The 20,893-nt window shown below is 39.6% G+C and overlaps 1 protein-coding gene across 2 annotated transcripts in view; it reads left to right on the plus strand.

The window, feature by feature from the left end:
* MGLL (monoglyceride lipase) overlaps positions 1-5,364 on the plus strand; it is a 71,266-nt gene extending 65,902 nt beyond the window's left edge. For both annotated transcript variants that reach the window (XM_075831788.1, XM_075831787.1), the window contains exon 8: positions 1,455-5,364. In XM_075831788.1, the coding sequence (XP_075687903.1) occupies positions 1,455-1,601 (147 nt within the window). In that variant the 3' untranslated portion in view covers positions 1,602-5,364. The remainder of the gene's footprint in view (positions 1-1,454) is intronic.
* Positions 5,365-20,893: the final 15,529 nt, after the last annotated feature.

Raw genomic sequence — 20,893 nt, forward strand, 5'->3', positions numbered from 1 at the left:
TGCTGGAGACACACACAAAGCAAGTTAATACTTTTACATGGCAGACAAGACTCCGATCAGAACAGATGGTAGATTGATAATTCTGCTTTAAATGAGGTTAATATAATCCCATAATTTAGCATGATAGATTCTTCTCCAGTCACAACCAAAGAGACAGTAAAGATTCTGCTGGCTGCTACTGACAGTCATGTGACCTGCACTTAGCACCAAGGGGGCAGTAGTCATCTGACCTCCCACAATGCACCCTTCTTGTAAAAGGGAATCCTAAATTTAGCTTTGACTGTCAATGGAGAAGAAAAATCATGTAACTCAAAATCAGCAACCTATAATGAAAGCAAAGTATTTATAAAGGCAATCACTATTGAAATGCGGTAGAAATGGTATGTAAAAGGGAATTTTCCTTTAAAGAAGCACTCCGCTAATCCCCTCGACCTGGCAGGGGTAGACTAAGATATCCTATACTAACAGGGACTTGAGGAAGGAACATTCTGTAGACCAATCTCTGTTAAAAATATACATAAGTTAAGAATTTAAAATGAATATGGCCAATATTATAAGACCAACCTTACCCCCCCTTCTTACCCCATCTCATGATAAGCGGAATCATGCAGCCACTTATCACTTTCTCCTCCATAGAAACGAACATGCAAGTTTGGATAAGCCTTATGTACATGAAGATGAAGGGATCAGGGTTGATCACCTACTTTCGGGTGGTAGTTCTATGAGTGAAGAACTTATATCTAAAATATGGAGGCATCAGAACATATAGTATATGTTCACACAGGGCGGATACGCTGCGTAAAAGCGCACAGCATATCCGCCCTGGGCGCCGCAGGGAATTCCAGACGAAAAACCGCACCAAAGTGTGGGGCAGTTTTTTTTTGTCCGGAATATCCGCCTCGGAAAAATTACATAAAAAAAAAAAGTTTCATCCTTACGTAGCCATGGCGACGCGTCCCTCTGCCGTCCTTCACGCCGGCCCCCTGGGATAACGTTTCATTCCATGTGACCGCTGTAGCCTGCAGGGGTCACATGGGATGTAATGTCATCCCAGGAGCCGACCTGGATGAGGAAGCACAGAATTCTGGGTAAGCATGAATTTTTTAATTTCTGAGCTGCGATTTTTGTGGCGGAATGGAAGTTTTTTCGCCGCAAAAATCGCAACATCTGCTATTCATTGCCATTGATTCCAATGGAGAAAACCTGCAACAAAAAAAGCAGCGATTACACAAATACAATGGACATGATGCGGGTTAAAAATCGGCACCGCAGGTCAATTTCTGTGCGTTTCTTTCCGCTCATCATTTACGCAGCGTGCGGAGATTTGTTCAAGTCTCATCTACTCAGCTGCTACTGGATTATGCTGCAGATTTTTCGCAACGAAATCTGTTTGCGGAAAATCCGCATTTACGCTACGTGTGAACTGACCCCAAGTGTATATTTTCCTTCTATAGGTCTATGATAAAGGATTCCATGCTTTGCACAAAGAACTACCTGAGGTGACCAGTTCTGTGTTCCAAGAGATCGAGAAATGGATCCTCCAGAGGTTGGAAGCTACGGGAGATCCACCATCCCATGCAACTCCTACCCACGGTACTTAGGAACGTCCTTCCAGAATGCACCACTCAAGTCCGTTTCCTTTGGAATAAGCCCCCAAGCAATTTGCCCCAGCCCAAGCTTCATCCATCCTACTCCCAAGCAAGTCTCCGACCCTGACATCTCCCAACGGAGCCCAAGTATGATTCCTTCCGGCAGAACTTCTCGAGTTGAAGGAACTCATGGGAAAACTTCATTACTTACAAAGTTACTCTTCAAATAATTTAGAGAAAGCACAAGAAAAGTCGAAACATTCTCCAGGACATCCCGGCGCGGTGGAGACTGTTGTCTAGGAAGATTTGGGCATTACCGTTCTCAGCAATAATTTTACAATTTGCGTCCTGGAGGATTCACTCAAGTTTATCATGGACCTCGAAGACCAGAACCATAGAGAACACAAGGCTCCTCCGCTCTTCTCCAGCAATATGTTCCATTGTTACGACTTGGTGTTTTAGGAGTGAGAATCGTGTTCTGTACCTGAAGGAACCTCTGTAAATACCCCCCGGCCCCTGTTTTAATAGATTTTATTACACATTATATAAAACATTATTTAATATGTTAATATATTTACTGCCGGAATAGTTCCAGGTGGCGGAGCAGTAGAATTTTTTTAGATTATTTTTTACATTATAGAAACGTGAACGTGTGGCCTTTCTGCCTGCTAACAATGTGTAATGCTTCCTCTATCCAGTCATGTTTGGGGGGGCAGTGTGCGTTATTTATTTCCGGTGGTGACATGTTCAAAGGGGTTCTCCGCTTTGAACTAGGGATGCACGATGCATCGAAACTTCGATACTGTTTCGATACTCTGCATCCCTAAACGGTTCGATACCGCTATTTCCTGTATTTCGATACTTCGCTGCGCAGCCGCACAGCTCAGTATAGTAATACATGAATGTATGAGAGCGGGGCTGCAGCTGTGTGATACAGCCATTGCTCCGCTCCGGAGTCCTGATAACAAGTGCCGCGGGGTCAGGATGATGCGATGCGGCCGCCGCTGCACTAATGAGCGGCGGCACTGAAGACAGAACATGGCGGGCGCACTGCAAACACCCCTATGTTCTGTCCTCAGTGCCTGAACCGCCGCTCATTAGTGCAGCGCCGGCCGCATCACCTCATGCTGACCGCGCGCGCACTTCCTGTCAGGAGCGGGGCAATGGCTGTATTACACAGCTGCAGCCCCGCTCTATAACGGCGGAGATCAGAGAAACCTCTCCTCTCCGCCGCTATTCCCCTGAATGCTGCGATCACAGCTGACTGCAGCATTCAGGAGAAAATGAGAAGGGGGGGGGGGGGGAGATGCCCCTGGATCGTGTCACAGGGAATTCCTGTGACGCGATCGAGGGCCATACCATATATGGGCAGACAGCCCAGGGTCTATTGACGGACCCCAGGGCTGTCCTACCATATTTCTTGTTGTTAGGGCATACTGAGGTATGTCCTAACAACTGCCTGTGTGCTATCCGTCCACAGGCTGATGTACTGGCACATATCTGATATATGTCAGTACATTAAAGTTTAAAAATAAAGTAAAAACAAAGTATTGTTAAATTTAAAAAAAATACACATACGCCTCTTTTACAATAAACATTAAAATAAGTCTCAATACATAAAATATACACATTACGTATTGGCGCGCACAACAATTTTTTTGCATCATTTATGATGTGTACGCTGTAAAAAAAAATGAAATAAACACGGCTTTCTATCACTTATTAATGTGAGGCGCGAGGTGTGATGAATTTAACCTCCATGTTCCTCACATTAATAGTAATTAACTCCATCATGTACCTCACACATTAACCCATTATGACTGAGAAACAGGATGGGATTAATTACTATTAATGTGAGGCGCATTCAAAATTCATCACACGTCGCGCCTCACATCAGAAAACGGAAGAAATTTTTTTTTTTATTACTGTTGCCAAAAGTATCGAAATTGGTATCGAAATCGCAATACTAAACGAAGTATCGGTATCGAAGTCCAAATTCTGGTATCGTGACATCCCTACTTTGAACAATCCCTACTTGTTAGAAGGTTCCCTTGAAATAAGCTGATGCTCCTGCTGGGACCCCCAGCGATCAGCTGTGGGGAAACCTGGCAGTAAGTGTTCAGGTTCCCTGCAGCACCACCACAGGGGAAATGAAGTATTACACAGTGTTCATTCATATCATTGTATAATACAGGACAGGTCCTGCAGAGCGAGAGACGCTCTATGTAACCGCTCTACACTATGGCCAAGAGATGAGGATCCTGAACAGAAGACCCCCCCCCCCCCCCCCCCCCCTCTATTAAGTCAAAATTCTCTAATAGGGTGTATGGAATTGGGTTTTCTAGACTGGACTACCCCTTCTTAACAAAAACTCTCAAAAACACTTTTTTCGTTTTTACGCCCAAATTTCTGTGCTGATTAAATTCACGATATATATTTATAGGAGTCAGAGCACCATTGATCCGATACAGACCTCCAAATCCCCTTCTTCCCTTCACACAGCCATAGAGTTAAATGATGAAGATCTGGCTCCTTGCAGCCACCACTAGGGGGAGCTTTGGAGTTTACTGCATACAGATTTATAATTGAGTTGAATATAAAAACAGTATGCAATAAGTTCACTGGCTCCCTCTAGCGGTGGCTGCAGGTAGCTAGAATTTTAACATTTAATTCTATGACAATGTGAAGAGAAGCAGGGGATTTTGAGCTCTGAAAAATGGTGCTCCGACCCCAATAAACATGTATTATAAAATTAATTATCACAGAATATTTGACCTACTTAGATTTAAAAAAGCAAAATGGTGTTTAAAGGGGAATAATCACTTTAAGAAAGGACAATTTCAAGAGTAGCTCTAGTGTTTAACATAGTTTATAATGAGTAATTTTGCAACTACAATACTTGTCTAATCATAACCTGTAGTTATATCATCTCCACTCACACCCAGAGCTGCATTCAGAATCTGTCAGTGTCCTTTTTGTAGCTCTGAGGCTAGTTTACTATGGTAGTGTTTACACCAGAAAGTTTCCAGTAATCGGATAATAAAATAAAACTTATTCCCCCCACAATGCAGTGCAACAGAGAGGAAGTCAGTACAATTTTGAATGCAGCTTTGACTGTGAGTGGAGTATATGCAAATTCACTTACTTAACATTATATGTAAAAAATAATTTGCTCCTTTAGGGTATATTTTACGGGATATGCTATGAAAGACAATTCTTAATAGTCCAGCAATACTAAGTCAGTAGAAATTAGTATCATAATCTTATGTAATACCAAAATGTTCCTAGTGAATGATCTGGGGTATTATTAGGAATACTGGTCCAGCTCTATAACATGATCACCTTCCCTCTGCTGGATTTATGTAGAACTTTTCCTGAATGTATTTCTGCAAAACTACGATGTCTGGATATATGGGCTGAAGGGACTACAAGTTCCAGCATTCTCTGGAAGGCAGAACACACTGGGACTTGTAGTTCCCACAGGTTGCAAACAGATGGAGAGAACACTGGACATTACAATATTCAGTCTGAACCATTTTGTTTATATGTGAACCGGAGTGAAAATGACTACATAGGAAAGCGGTGGACACGTCGCCCTGTTTCGAAAGGTTATCAATCAAGTCTCAGTAATGGTCTGTTCTGCAATCCTGGAGATTTCTATAATTGTTATTGCACTTTGTAACAAAAAAGGCACAATATATGTCATTTTTTTATACATGTAACACAAATCAACACTGAGATTCTGTCTAAATAAACTCTGACTGTTAGACCTGAATTATGTAAAGTTTTTGTGAAGTTTAATCACCTTGTATATAGTGATATGGAGCATGCTGGTATAACCTGTGTATCTCCTGTATATAATTATATATGTACAGCTGGTATAAGTTATACATCTTCTTGTATATAGTGATATGGAGCATGCTGGTATAACCTGGGTATCTTCTGTATATAATTATATATGTACAGCTGGTATAAGTTATACATCTTCTTGTATATAGTAATATGGAGCATGCTGGTATAACCTGGGTATCCTCTGTATATAATTATATATGTACAGCTGGTATAAGTTATACATCTTCTTGTATATAGTGATATGGAGCATGCTGGTATAACCTGGGTATCTTCTGTATATAATTATATATGTACAGCTGGTATAAGTTATACATCTTCTTGTATATAGTGATGTGGAGCATGCTGGTATAACCTGGGTATATTCTGTATATAATTATATATGTACAGCTGGTATAAGTTATACATCTTCCTGTATATAGTGATATGGAGCATGCTGGTATAACCTGGGTATATTCTGTATATAATTATATATGTACAGCTGGTATAAGTTATACATCTTCTTGTATATAGTGATATGGTGCATGCTGGTATAACCTGGGTATCTTCTGTATATAATTATATATGTACAGCTGGTATAAGTTATACATCTTCCTGTATATAGTGATATGGAGCATGCTGGTATAACCTGGGTATCTTCTGTATATAATTATATAAGTACAGCTGGTATAAGTTATACATCTTCTTGTATATAGTGATATGGAGCATGCTGGTATAACCTGGGTATCCTCTGTATATAATTATATATGTACAGCTGGTATAAGTTATACATCTTCTTGTATATAGTGATATGGAGCATGCTGGTATAACCCGGGTATCTTCTGTATATAATTATATATGTACAGCAGGTATAAGTTATACATCTTCTTGTATATAGTGATATGGAGCATGCTGGTATAACCTGGGTATCTTCTGTATATAATTATATATGTACAGCTGGTATAAGTTATACATCTTCCTGTATATAGTGATATGGAGCATGCTGGTATAACCTGGGTATATTCTGTATATAATTATATATGTACAGCTGGTATAAGTTATACATCTTCTTGTATATAGTGATATGGAGCATGCTGGTATAACCTGGGTATCTTCTGTATATAATTATATATGTACAGCTGGTATAAGTTATACATCTTCCTGTATATAGTGATATGGAGCATGCTGGTATAACCTGGGTATCTTCTGTATATAATTATATATGTACAGCTGGTATAAGTTATACATCTTCTTGTATATAGTGATATGGAGCATGCTGGTATAACCTGGGTATCTTCTGTATATAATTATATATGTACAGCTGGTATAAGTTATACATCTTCTTGTATATAGTGATGTGGAGCATGCTGGTATAACCTGGGTATATTCTGTATATAATTATATATGTACAGCTGGTATAAGTTATACATCTTCCTGTATATAGTGATATGGAGCATGCTGGTATAACCTGGGTATATTCTGTATATAATTATATATGTACAGCTGGTATAAGTTATACATCTTCTTGTATATAGTGATATGGTGCATGCTGGTATAACCTGGGTATCTTCTGTATATAATTATATATGTACAGCTGGTATAAGTTATACATCTTCCTGTATATAGTGATATGGAGCATGCTGGTATAACCTGGGTATCTTCTGTATATAATTATATAAGTACAGCTGGTATAAGTTATACATCTTCTTGTATATAGTGATATGGAGCATGCTGGTATAACCTGGGTATCCTCTGTATATAATTATATATGTACAGCTGGTATAAGTTATACATCTTCTTGTATATAGTGATATGGAGCATGCTGGTATAACCCGGGTATCTTCTGTATATAATTATATATGTACAGCAGGTATAAGTTATACATCTTCTTGTATATAGTGATATGGAGCATGCTGGTATAACCTGGGTATCTTCTGTATATAATTATATATGTACAGCTGGTATAAGTTATACATCTTCCTGTATATAGTGATATGGAGCATGCTGGTATAACCTGGGTATATTCTGTATATAATTATATATGTACAGCTGGTATAAGTTATACATCTTCTTGTATATAGTGATATGGAGCATGCTGGTATAACCTGGGTATCTTCTGTATATAATTATATATGTACAGCTGGTATAAGTTATACATCTTCCTGTATATAGTGATATGGAGCATGCTGGTATAACCTGGGTATCTTCTGTATATAATTATATATGTACAGCTGGTATAAGTTATACATCTTCTTGTATATAGTGATATGGAGCATGCTGGTATAATCTGGGTATATTCTGTATATAATTATATATGTAGAGCTGGTATAAGTTATACATCTTCTTGTATATAGTGATATGGAGCATGCTGGTATAACCTGGGTATGTTCTATATATAATTATATATGTACGGCTGGTATAAGTTATACATCTTCTTGTATATAGTGATATGGAGCATGCTGGTATAACCTGGGTATCTTCTGTATATAATTATATATGTACAGCTGGTATAAGTTATACATCTTCTTGTATATAGTGATATGGAGCATGCTGGTATAACCTGGGTATCTTCTGTGTATAATTATATATGTACAGCTGGTATAAGTTATACATCTTCTTGTATATAGTGATATGGAGCATGCTGGTATAACCTGGGTATCTTCTGTGTATAATTATATATGTACAGCTGGTATAAGTTATACATCTTCTTGTATATAGTGATATGGAGCATGCTGGTATAACCTGGGCATCTTCTGTATATAATTATATATGTACATCTGGTATAAGTTATACATCTTCCTGTATATAGTGATATGGAGCATGCTGGTATAACCTGGGTATCTTCTGTATATAATTATATATGTACAGCTGGTATAAGTTATACATCTTCTTGTATATAGTGATATGGAGCATGCGGGTATAACCTGGGTATCTCCTGTATAGAATTATATATGTACAGCTGGTATAAGTTACACATCTTCTTGTATATAGTGATATGGAGCATGCTGGTATAACCTGGGTATATTCTCTATATAATCATATATGTACAGCTGGTATAAGTTATATATCTTCTTGTATATAGTGATATGGAGCATGCTGGTATAACCTGGGTATCTTCTGTGTATAATTATATATGTACAGCTGGTATAAGTTATACAGCTTCTTGTATATAGTGATATGGAGCATGCTGGTATAACCTGGGTATCTTCTATATATAATTATATATGTACAGCTGGTATAAGTTATACATCTTCTTGTATATAGTGATATGGAGCATGCTGGTATAACCTGGGTATCTTCTGTATATAATTATATATGTACAGCTGGTATAAGTTATACATCTTCTTGTATATAGTGATATGGAGCATGCTGGTATAACCTGGGTATCTTCTGTATATAATTATATATGTACAGCTGGTATAAGTTATACATCTTCTTGTATATAGTGATATGGAGCATGCGGGTATAACCTGGGTATCTCCTGTATAGAATTATATATGTACAGCTGGTATAAGTTACACATCTTCTTGTATATAGTGATATGGAGCATGCTGGTATAACCTGGGTATCTTCTGTATATAATTATATATGTACAGCTGGTATAAGTTATACATCTTCTTGTATATAGTGATATGGAGCATGCTGGTATAACCTGGGTATCTTCTGTATATAATTATATATGTACAGCTGGTATAAGTTATACATCTTCCTGTATATAGTGATATGGAGCATGCTGGTATAACCTGGGTATATTCTGTATATAATTATATATGTACAGCTGGTATAAGTTATACATCTTCTTGTATATAGTGATATGGAGCATGCTGGTATAACCTGGGTATCTTCTGTATATAATTATATGTACAGCTGGTATAACCTGGGTATCTTCTGATATGGCTGAAGTTTTCTTTGAAGCGCGCTGAGCTTGCCCAGATCTTTGAAATAAAAGCTCAAAGCCTCACCTCATTGTCATGACAGGGAACCTGCTGCAGCTTTTATCAGAGGATTTCTGTGTCACTGTAACCATGAGCGATACTTTGTACAAGCTACGAAATGTATTCAGTGCAGCAGTTTAAATGTAAATTCTCTTCATTAACATGTATCTGCTTTCTCCTGCACCAGAACACAAACAACACAGCTGTTCTGGCATCTATAACCAGCGCTGTTATATGAGTCAGCGCCACTATACATTAAACCCTATTGTGAGAGAATCATGAACCGCCAGCAATACAGATACCATGCTTGCCATCACTGCTCCCCTGGGTGACATCACCCTGCGCTCTATCTTGAGGTTACTGAATTACAGACTAGACCTAATGCACACAAACGTATTTTTTTCCTCCCGTAAATACGGGTCCTTTGTTACACGAATTCAACCCGTATTCCACCCATATTTACTGACCCGTTTTCTCTGCACTAATCGGCAGCCCCTTCTCTCTATCAGTGCTGAAAAGAGAAAAGGGGCAGCCCTTTCGGGCAGAGTTTCCGCAGCAATTGTAAGTAAAAGAAGTTCATAGGTACCGTTGTCTTGGTGACGCGTCCCTCTTTTGACATCCAGCCCGCCCTCCCTAGATGACGCGGCAGTCCATGTGACCGCTGCAGCCTGTGTTTGGCCTGTGATTGGCTGCAGCGGTCACATGGGATGAAACGTCATCCCGGGAGGCCGGACTGGAGGAAGAAGAAGAGTTCTGGGTAAGTTAACTTTTAATACTATTAACTCCAGCAGTAGTCACTGTCCTGGGTGCTGAGAGTTACTGACGATCAGTTAACTCTTTCAGCACCCTGGCCAGTGACTATCCCCTGACGTCGCCTAGCAACGCTCCCGTAATTACGGGAGCCCCAGAGACTTCTATGGGCTGCCCGTGCTGTTATTACGGCCTGAAATAGGACATGTTCTATATTTTTCAACAGCCCGGGCACCTTCCCATAAGCAAAGGGGAAGGTACCCGTGGCCAATAGAAGGCTATGGGCCCGTAATTACAGGCGTTTTTACGTTCGTGTGCGTGAGGCCTTAGAAGTTCTATCAATTAAAAAATACATATATACATTTAAAGAAGAAGTTCTCTTTCAATAGTCAAGGCATCTTAAAAAATTGCGAGGTTTCTTCTATTTACACATTAGAAGAGCAAATGAGTGTGACATGTGAATACAGAGAACTTTGTTATATATCTTATTAGGTCAAAGTGGCATCTTCCTCAGCAGCGTGTAGTTCTCCTATCCCGGCCTGATATTCCACTGCGCAAGCGTGATCGGCTAAGTGTACCGCTAATCCGGACACAAACATTGACAAGGGCACAAACACACAACGAAGAGACTGAGTAATTAGAAAGTTGATTTACAAGAAAACAATAGGAAATTAAAAATCAATATATATTGTCTATATAGTATTTATTAATTATTAAAGGGCAACTAAACGATTGACGAACTTCTGACATGTCATTGTGATACGTCAGAAGTTTTGATTGGTGGGGGTCCGAGCACTGAGACCCCGCCAATCGCTAAAACAAAGCGGCAGAAGAGCTTGTGTGAGCGCTCAGCCACTTCGTGTCTGTTCAGCTTTTTCCGGAAATCAATGTATCGGAGTACGGACTCAATAGAAAGTCTATGAGCCCGTACTCCGCTACATCGGCTTTCCGGAAAAAGCCGGACAGAAACGAAGCTCACATGCCGCTTCATTTTAGCGATTGGTGGGAGTCTCAGTGCTCGGATCCAAACCAATCAAAACTTCTGACATGTCACTATAATATTTCATAAGTTTGTCAAATGTTTCGTTACCCTTAAAACTATTTGAGAACCATTATACTTTATGACACAACCCCCATAATGCAGGTTTACTCTGCTTATCAGAGAAGAAGACAACGCCACTGTGCATGCTCCTCTTCACCTCGGACAAACAGAAAAGCCCCTAAATATTTTAGTAACGGTTGCAAATGACCCGAGTTAAAAAAAAACAATTAGTAGTCACCTATCCATTTTCTTGGCGATCCACCGGGAGGGTCACATGCTTTCCCCCTCATGTAAGAAATCACCAGGAGGGCCACCGGAGCATCAGCGCTGGATCGCCGGGAAAAAGGACAGGTGGGCCCTAGAAAAGACCATGAATAATATAAATGATTCTTTGGCTGCTACATTGTATCAACCAGCTATGAAATATGACCTTTGAAAGGTAATTTTGGACTTCTAAAGGATCATTAACACTAATAACAACTTTTTACAGTACAATCTGAATAGGGGGATTATTTCCTTTTAAGACTCTTATATGATGGGATTATTGTGGTGGTTTTAGAAGTAACATGTGAAAACTGGCATCGCAGGTGACACCCGTGTGATGTTTATTTATAAGGCGTCCTGTGACAGAGCTGTCAGCGCATCTTAATGTCTCAGTCACAGTGAGAAAAGGAGACAGATGCCAGAAACTTAATGCTTGTATGCAACAAAGTAAATCATCACAACTTATCACCTCTATGGAAAAAGAAGATAATTACTACAATAAAGCCATTGACAATGATAACATTACCATAATACTGCCCCTATATACAAGAATATAACTACTATAATACTGCCCCCTATATACAAGAATATAACTACTATAATACTGCCCCTATATACAAGAATATAACTACTATAATACTGCCCCTATATACAAGAATATAACTACTATAATACTGCCCCCTATATACAAGAATATAACTACTATAATACTGCCCCTATATACAAGAATATAACTACTATAATACTGCCCCTATATACAAGAATATAACTACTATAATACTGCCCCTATATACAAGAATATAACTACTATAATACTGCCCCTATATACAAGAATATAACTACTATAATACTGCCCCTATATACAAGAATATAACTACTATAATACTGCTCCTATATACAAGAATATAACTACTATAATACTGCCCCCTGTATACAAGAATATAACTACTATAATACTGCCCCCCTATATACAAGAATATAACTACTATAATACTGCTCCTATATACAAGAATATAACTACTATAATACTGCCCCCTATATACAAGAATATAACTACTATAATACTGCCCCTATATACAAGAATATAACTACTATAATACTGCTCCTATATACAAGAATATAACTACTATAATACTGCTCCCTATATACAAGAATATAACTACTATAATACTGCCCCCTATATACAAGAATATAACTACTATAATACTGCCCCTATATACAAGAATATAACTACTATAATACTGCCCCTATATACAAGAATATAACTACTATAATACTGCCCCCTGTATACAAGAATATAACTACTATAATACTGCCCCCTATATACAAGAATATAACTACTATAATACTGCCCCTACATACAAGAATATATCTACTATAATACTGCTCCTATATACAAGAATATAACTACTATAATACTGCCCCTATATACAAGAATATAACTACTATAATACTGCCCCTATATACAAGAATATAACTACTGGAATACTGCCCATATATACAAGAATATAACTACTATAATACTGCCCCCTATATACAAGAATATAACTACTATAATACTGCTCCTATATACAAGAATATAACTACTATAATACTGCCCGTATATACAAGAATATAACTACTATAATACTGCCCCCTATATACAAGAATATAACTACTATAATACTGCCCCTATATACAAGAATATAACTACTATAATACTGCCCCCTATATACAAGAATATAACTACTATAATACTGCCCCCTATATACAAGAATATAACTACTATAATACTGCCCCTATATACAAGAATATAACTACTATAATACTGCCCCCTATATACAAGAATATAACTACTATAATACTGCCCCTATATACAAGAATATAACTACTATAATACTGCCCCTATATACAAGAATATAACTACTGGAATACTGCCCATATATACAAGAATATAACTACTATAATACTGCCCCCTATATACAAGAATATAACTACTATAATACTGCTCCTATATACAAGAATATAACTACTATAATACTGCCCGTATATACAAGAATATAACTACTATAATACTGCCCCCTATATACAAGAATATAACTACTATAATACTGCCCCTATATACAAGAATATAACTACTATAAGGCTGGGTTCACACGTGGCGGAATTTCACTTAAATTCCGCTGCGGACACTCCGCAGCGTTAATCCGCAGCGGAGCCGTTTCTCCATTGACTTTCACTTTAATTTAGCAGTGTTCGTTTAGACGATGCGTACAATTCCGCTGCGGAGCATAGGCTGCGGAGCGGAATTTGGTGTCCGCAGCATGCTCTGTCTGTTGCGGAGCAGTGGCGGACTCATGGCGGAATTTCTCCATTGACTTCAATGGAGATTCTAATTTCCGCAATGAAGTCCGCAGCTGTCATGCACATGTTATGTGTGCTGCGGATGCGTCTTGCTTTTTTAACTTGACATTTCTTCATTCTGGCTGGACCTATGTATTTCTAGGTCTACAGCCAGACTGAGGAAGTCAATGGGGCTCCCGTAATGACGGGAGCGTTGCTAGGAGACGTCTGTAAATAGTCACTGTCCAGGGTGCTGAAAGAGTTAAGCGATCGGCAGTAACTGTTTCTGCACCCGGGACAGTGACTACCGATCCCAATATACATCAACCTGTAAAAAAAATAGAAGTTCATACTTACCGAGAACTCCCTGCTTCTGTCTCCAGTCCGGCCTCCCAGGATGACGTTTCAGTCTAAGTGACGGCTGCAGCCAATCACAGGCCAAGCACAGGCTGCAGCGGTCACATGGACTGGCGCGTCATCCAGGGAGGTCGGGCTGGATGCCGAAAGAGGGACGCGTCACCAAGACAACGGCCGGTAAGTATGAAATTCTTTTACTTTCACTAGGGAAAGTGCTGTCCCTTCTCTCTATCCTGCACTGATAGGGAGAAGGGAAGCACTTTTCCCGCAGTCCGCAGCAGCTAGTCCGCATCAATGAACTGCACATTTTGTGCAGATCCGCAGCAGAATCTGCAACGCAGATTCTGTGCGGCATTGATGCGGACAGTTGCGGAGGAAATCCGCCACGTGTGGTCATGCCCTAATACTGCCCCTATATACAAGAATATAACTACTATAATACTGTTCCCTATATACAAGAATATAACTACTATAATACTGCTCCTATGTACAAGAATATAACTACTATAATACTGCTCCCTATATACAAGAATATAACTACTATAATACTGCTCCCTATATACAAGAATATAACTACTATAATACTGCTCCTATGTACAAGAATATAACTACTATAATACTGCCCCCTATATACAAGAATATAACTACTATAATACTGCCCCTATATACAAGAATATAACTACTATAATACTGCTCCCTATATACAAGAATATAACTACTATAATACTGCTCCCTATATACAAGAATATAACTACTATAATACTGCTCCTATGTACAAGAATATAACTAGAACATGATATTTGTTGTTTGTAACTTTAACCCCAGGATTTTGTGACTAAGCCGCCATTTTTCCTACGGTAGAGTGAACACAATTGACTGCACCGATAATATAACCATTACGATGCATCACAACGAACTCTTTTGAAATTCGTAAATCCTTTTTTCCTCCTGATCCCGCGCTTCGCTCTGTTTATCACTAATCATCCTTCTCTTTGGCTCATGGCTGCCTCAGCGATTTCTCTACGTTTCGTTTTTTTAATGTGTTATAGCACGCGCCCCCCCCCATCTCTCCCAGGAGAAGCTGCCCCCTCCTTCATTCAGAATTTGCAGCTGTAACACTTGTATTCAGTACTGAGTGCACCCGGGCGTTGGTAATTGGCTGACAAATGCGCACATCCACTGCTGCGTTCTGGGCCTCTGCTCCGAGAGGAGTGGGTATGGGGTTTTTCCCCCTCCTTTGTAAATCCACGACTAGTACCGTGCCCTGTAGTGATAATAGAAGGGTTGGCACCAGATGCCATAAAAATCTCCTTTTCCCTAAAATTGACGTAAAGCAAATTATTTATCCACATGCCACAGTGAGGGGGCGGAAGCATTGATTTCCAGGGTTATTGTTCCCAGATATATTTGGAATGGTTTTCCTCACAACTTTTACTATGGTTTCTGACACATTCTCTCCCGTGTCCCTAAAGAAATAATTTATTCCAAATTTGGTTCTACATATTAAATGGATTTTCCTGTTTTGTGTAACTAAAGCTTTATTATTACCTAATGAAAAGTTTAGCAACTTTCTAATATACTTTGTGTTTCAATTCCTCACCGTGTTCAAGATCTCTGCTTGCGGTCATAGAATGGGAACTTATACTGGGGCCTAAGACTTCTCACAGCCGCTGGTTTGTTACAATTGTATCCAGTTTAGACAATCATTTGCAAGATAAACAGTCTGGACTCCACTCCGATACATTTTACCTGCACTGAAACATTGTAGCAAACGATCAGGACAGGAAAGAGATTTGTGCTGCTAATGTATTTATCTCACAGAAGTCTAGTCTAGACTAAACATAATTGTAGCAAATTCTCAGCTGTGAGAAGTATTAAAGGGGTTGCCTCATGAAGACAACTCCTCTCCATATGCCCTATTAGGAGACCACCCCCAATGAGCCCGAATAGGGAGCCGCTCTGGTGGACATCTATATATTACATGGTCATTTACCGTTTAGCTCCTCTGCAATGTCGGACTGGCCGGGGAGTCGGGAGCCATATCTGCAGCGATCAGCTGATCACCGCACTGCCTAGTATATAAATGGTGTCATCTGTGATGAGACAACCCCGTTAAGTCTCCGAATGCAAACAAGAATGTTCCCATTTACTGACAGCAAGCAGATCTTTTTAAAAAATGATGAAGAATTGAATTGCAAAAGTATATTACAAAGTTGCAGAATTTTCTATTCTAGTATTTTGCACCAACCAATGAGCATCAAGCATTATAGACATTGAGCAGGCTAATAAAAAAAAAAAAACCCTCTTATTTATACAACACCCACATATTAAAATCCACAGCGTTTTACAATCAACGGAACAAGTAAACCTAAGAAATACCAACGTTATTTAATTTACAACTAAAAATGTTTTCAAATATGTAAAAATTTTTGCCATTTCTGCAAATAACATGAATTATGACATTATCTGCAATTAATGCAAAAAATGCCTTGGCAATGGAGTAAACCAGCCAGACTGCGGTGTGCCACCTGGTGTATAGAGCTGGTATTGCCAGGTAGTCAGTATTGGCTACTGGGAAAAAAAAAAAATTTGTAGCCACACTCATACAGAGGGTGTGTATATATATATATATATATATATATATACACACACACACACACATACATACATACACTACCGTTCAAAAGTTTAGGGTCACTTAGAAATTTCCTTATTTTTGAAAGAAAAGCAGTTTTTTTCAATGAAGATAACATTAAATTAATCAGAAATACACTCTATACATTGTTAATGTGCTAAATGACTATTCTAGCTGCAAACGTCTGGTTTTTAATGCAATATCTACATAGGTGTATAGAGGCCCATTTCCAGCAACCATCACTCCAGTGTTCTAATGGTACATTGTGTTTGCTAACTGTGTTAGAAGGCTAATGGATGATTAGAAAACACATGAAAACCCTTGTACAATTATGTTAGCACCGCTGTAAACAGTTTTGCTGTTTAGAGGAGCTATAAAACTGACCTTCCTTTGAGCTAGTTGAGAATCTGGAGCATTACATTTGTGGGTTCGATTAAACTCTCAAAATGGCTAGAAAAAGAGAGCTTTCATGTGAAACTCCACAGTCTATTCTTGTTCTTAGAAATGAAGGCTATTCCATGCGAGAAATTGCCAAGAAACTGAAGATTTCCTACAACGGTGTGTACTATTCCCTTCAGAGGACAGCACAAACAGGCTCTAACCAGAGTAGAAAGAGAAGTGGGAGGCCCCGCTGCACAACTGAGCAACAAGACAAGTACATTACAGTCTCTAGTTTAAGAAATAGACGCCTCACAGGTCCTCAACTGGCAGCTTCATTAAATAGTACCCGCAAAACGCCAGTGTCAACGTCTACAGTGAAGAGGCGACTGCGGGATGCTGGCCTTCAGGGCAGAGTGGCAAAGAAAAAGCCATACCTGAGACTGGCTAATAAAAGGGAAAGATTAATATGGGCAAAAGCCACAGACATTGGACAGAGGAAGATTGGAAAAAAGTGTTATGGACAGACGAATGGAAGTTTGAGGTGTTTGGATCATACAGAAGAACATTTGTGAGACGCAGAACAACTGAAAAGATGCTGGAAGAGCGCCTGACGCCATCTGTCAAGCATGGTGGAGGTAATGTGATGGTCTGGGGTTGCTTTGGTGCTGGTAAAGTGGGAGATTTGTACAAGGTAAAAGGGATTTTGAATAAGGAAGGCGATCACTCCATTTTGCAACACCATGACATACCCTGTGGACAGCGCTTGATTGGGGCCAATTTCATCCTACAACAGGACAATGACACAAAGCACCTCCAAATGATGCAAGAACTATTTAGGGAAGAAGCAGGCAGCTGGTATTCTATCTGTAATGGAGTGGCCAGCGCAGTCACCAGATCTCAACCCCATAGAGCTGTTGTGGGAGCAGCTTGACCGTATGGTACGCAAGAAGTGCCCATCAAGCCAATCCAACTTGTGGGAGGGGCTTCTGGAAGCATGGGGGGAAATGTCTCCCGATTACCTCAGCAAATTAACAGCTCGAATGCCAAAGGTCTGCAATGCTGGAATTGCTGCAAATGGAGCATTCCAAGACCAAAGCAAAGTCTGAAGGAGAAAATCATTATTTCTAACCTTGTCAATGTCTGGACTATATTTTCTAGTCATTTTGCAACTCATTTGATAAATATAAGTGTGAGTTTTCATGGAAAACACAAAATTGTCTGGGTGACCCCAAACTTTTGAAAAGGTAGTGTACATATATATATATACACACACACACCATTTTTGATCTTGCACTCCTCCCTTTCTGCCCTGGGTGATTTTAATTAGTTTAATGCTGGATCCTACCATCCCCAGATATATATGTAGGTTTAGTCCCAGTTCTGGGTGTATGTGCAGCGTAGGTTCCCACCTATGGAGGACGCCTTGTCGTGGCAGGTGGGCTCACACAATTTGATCAAAAGAACCTCCCTATTGTAAGTAGATTTAGCAGTAATGCATATTTATTTATATGTAGCGGCTTAGGTGACATCAGTGTTCGCAGAGTGCGGTCACCATTTTTTAGTGTGCGTGCTCTCTCTCTCTCTCTCTCTATATATGTATATCTATACATACACTGTGCATCCTCAGTAAGACGGTAAAAGGTATTTTAGGGTTAAAGGCACAACAAGCAGGAGCCTGTTCTGTATTGTATGGCGGATAAAGTCGGACCGTGCCCACAGGGAGATAGAAAGGAGCGCACCTTCCTTCAGCAAAAGGCCGCGGCCCATATTTATGTATCACTGCTCATTCCCTGCAGACTTTTTTTAAATTCATGATCAAAGTGTCTCTCAAGATTCTTCAGCCAAAAATCCAGCAAGAAGAATAGAAAAGAAAGATTCCGAGGAGACGGCGGACAAAAAAAACGAAGGAGACTTTCCCTGCAGGATGTAAACCGCGGGGACAACATTGTTTAAAAGGATTCTTTGATACAATAACGACTTCAGAACAATACAAAGAACGTCAAAAACATAGGAGCGAAAACTTCTTACTGGTCACATGTAGCGGAGACTGGCGCTAAGATATACAAGTACTTTTTACTGTCCGCAGAAAACGACCTAATATGCGGGGTCAATGCTTTAAGAAATGACGATTCTGAAAATGTCCCTGGATTCTTAAAGGGATACCAACCCTAAATGCAGCATCTTATAATAGTTACGCAGCATTATAAGAGCAGCGGCAGATATCAGGGACACATATCGATGGTATGTACCATAGCAGTAGACAATATGGCGGCTATGGGTCCTCGAGGTTGGCTGCATCTTTCTGGAGGTTCTCAGCACTTGAGATAAGGCGGTGTTCACATCCGCACTTGGTTTTGCGTATTTTTTTTTAATCTTCTGTCAGCAACAAAAAAAGCTAAAAAAACAAGTGCCGGATCCTATCGCAAGTCGGAACCCATTAACTGTAATGGGTTCTGTTGGGTTTCGTACACAGATGTGAACTATATTCAGACTAACGTGTGTGAGATCAGCCGTGAACACGTCCATTTTTCACGGCCGATTTGCACCCGTATGGGACCCGTTTTCACGGATTCCTCATAGACTTGAGTCTATTCGGGGATCTGTGAAAACGGACAAAAATACGGCATGTCCTATTTTTCACGGGACCTTCAAGCAGTCCGTTAAAGCAACGGTCGTGTGAATAGCCCCATAGAAATATATGCAGCCGTGTGACGGCCGTAAAAAAAAATGGCCGTCACACAGACAATTAACAATATAAGCCCTTAGTGACCACGGGGGACAGAGAATTTTCTACAAACTGCATTCAATAGCAAATTTGGCGTTACTTTCCCTTTAAAGATGTTGCATGCTATAGAAAACTCATTATTTATCTATTAGGCCTAGTCACCCCTTATGGCGCTACATATTTTTGGGGCGTAACGTGAATGCCCATTCAGGGCCGTTTAATTGTTTCCTCCCGTTCTCCATTTCCTAAAGGTGCGTCTTTAAAAAAATGCAATTTTAGACCAAAATGGACGGTTTGTTCCATCATGGGGTCGCTCGCTCGAAACGTTTCGCTATCTGGGTTGGGGGAGGGGCTGCGGCCATTTCTTTAATTTGAGCGCCAGATGGGACGATTACTGTCCATTGTTCCCGGGCCTGTCAGGTTATTAGTATTATACAATGTTATATTATTACACCAGGCTTCGCTAACCTTAAGACCAGAGCAAGAAAGACATTTCTAAACCTAAAAGGATTATAATGTACAATGGAGAAAATTCAGTAACAGAATAAAGGACACGATGTCAGGTGACTAACAACCAATCAGCTTTCATTTTCCTAATGTCGTTTAAAAGTGAAAGCAGAAGTTTGATTGGTTGGTAACAGCCATAGACCATGTGTGCACACAGCAACCAATCAGATTGTAGCTGTAGATTATTTTACTTTTTTACACCTTATTGGGAAATTAAAGCAGCAACCTGATTGGTTGCTATGAGAAACACTTCCAACTATGGTTTACAATATATAATACTTGGAGACCCAATGGCCATTGCCCCTGTGCCACATAGGATGCCAGCAGTGCTATAAATGGCCGGCACTGATATAGATTTTACACCAGGGCCCAGCTTCATGTTATTGCTCTGACTGCGCCCGCATACAGTATATAGTAATGTATGTACACAGTGACTACACCAGCAGAATAGTGAGTGCAGCTCTGGAGTATTATACAGGATGTAACTCAGGATCAGTACAGGACAAGTAATGTAATGTATGTACACAGTGACTCCACCAGCAGAATAGTGAGTGCAGC

The sequence above is a fragment of the Rhinoderma darwinii genome, chromosome 7 (assembly GCF_050947455.1).
Source record: "Rhinoderma darwinii isolate aRhiDar2 chromosome 7, aRhiDar2.hap1, whole genome shotgun sequence".
Lineage (NCBI taxonomy): Eukaryota > Metazoa > Chordata > Amphibia > Anura > Rhinodermatidae > Rhinoderma > Rhinoderma darwinii.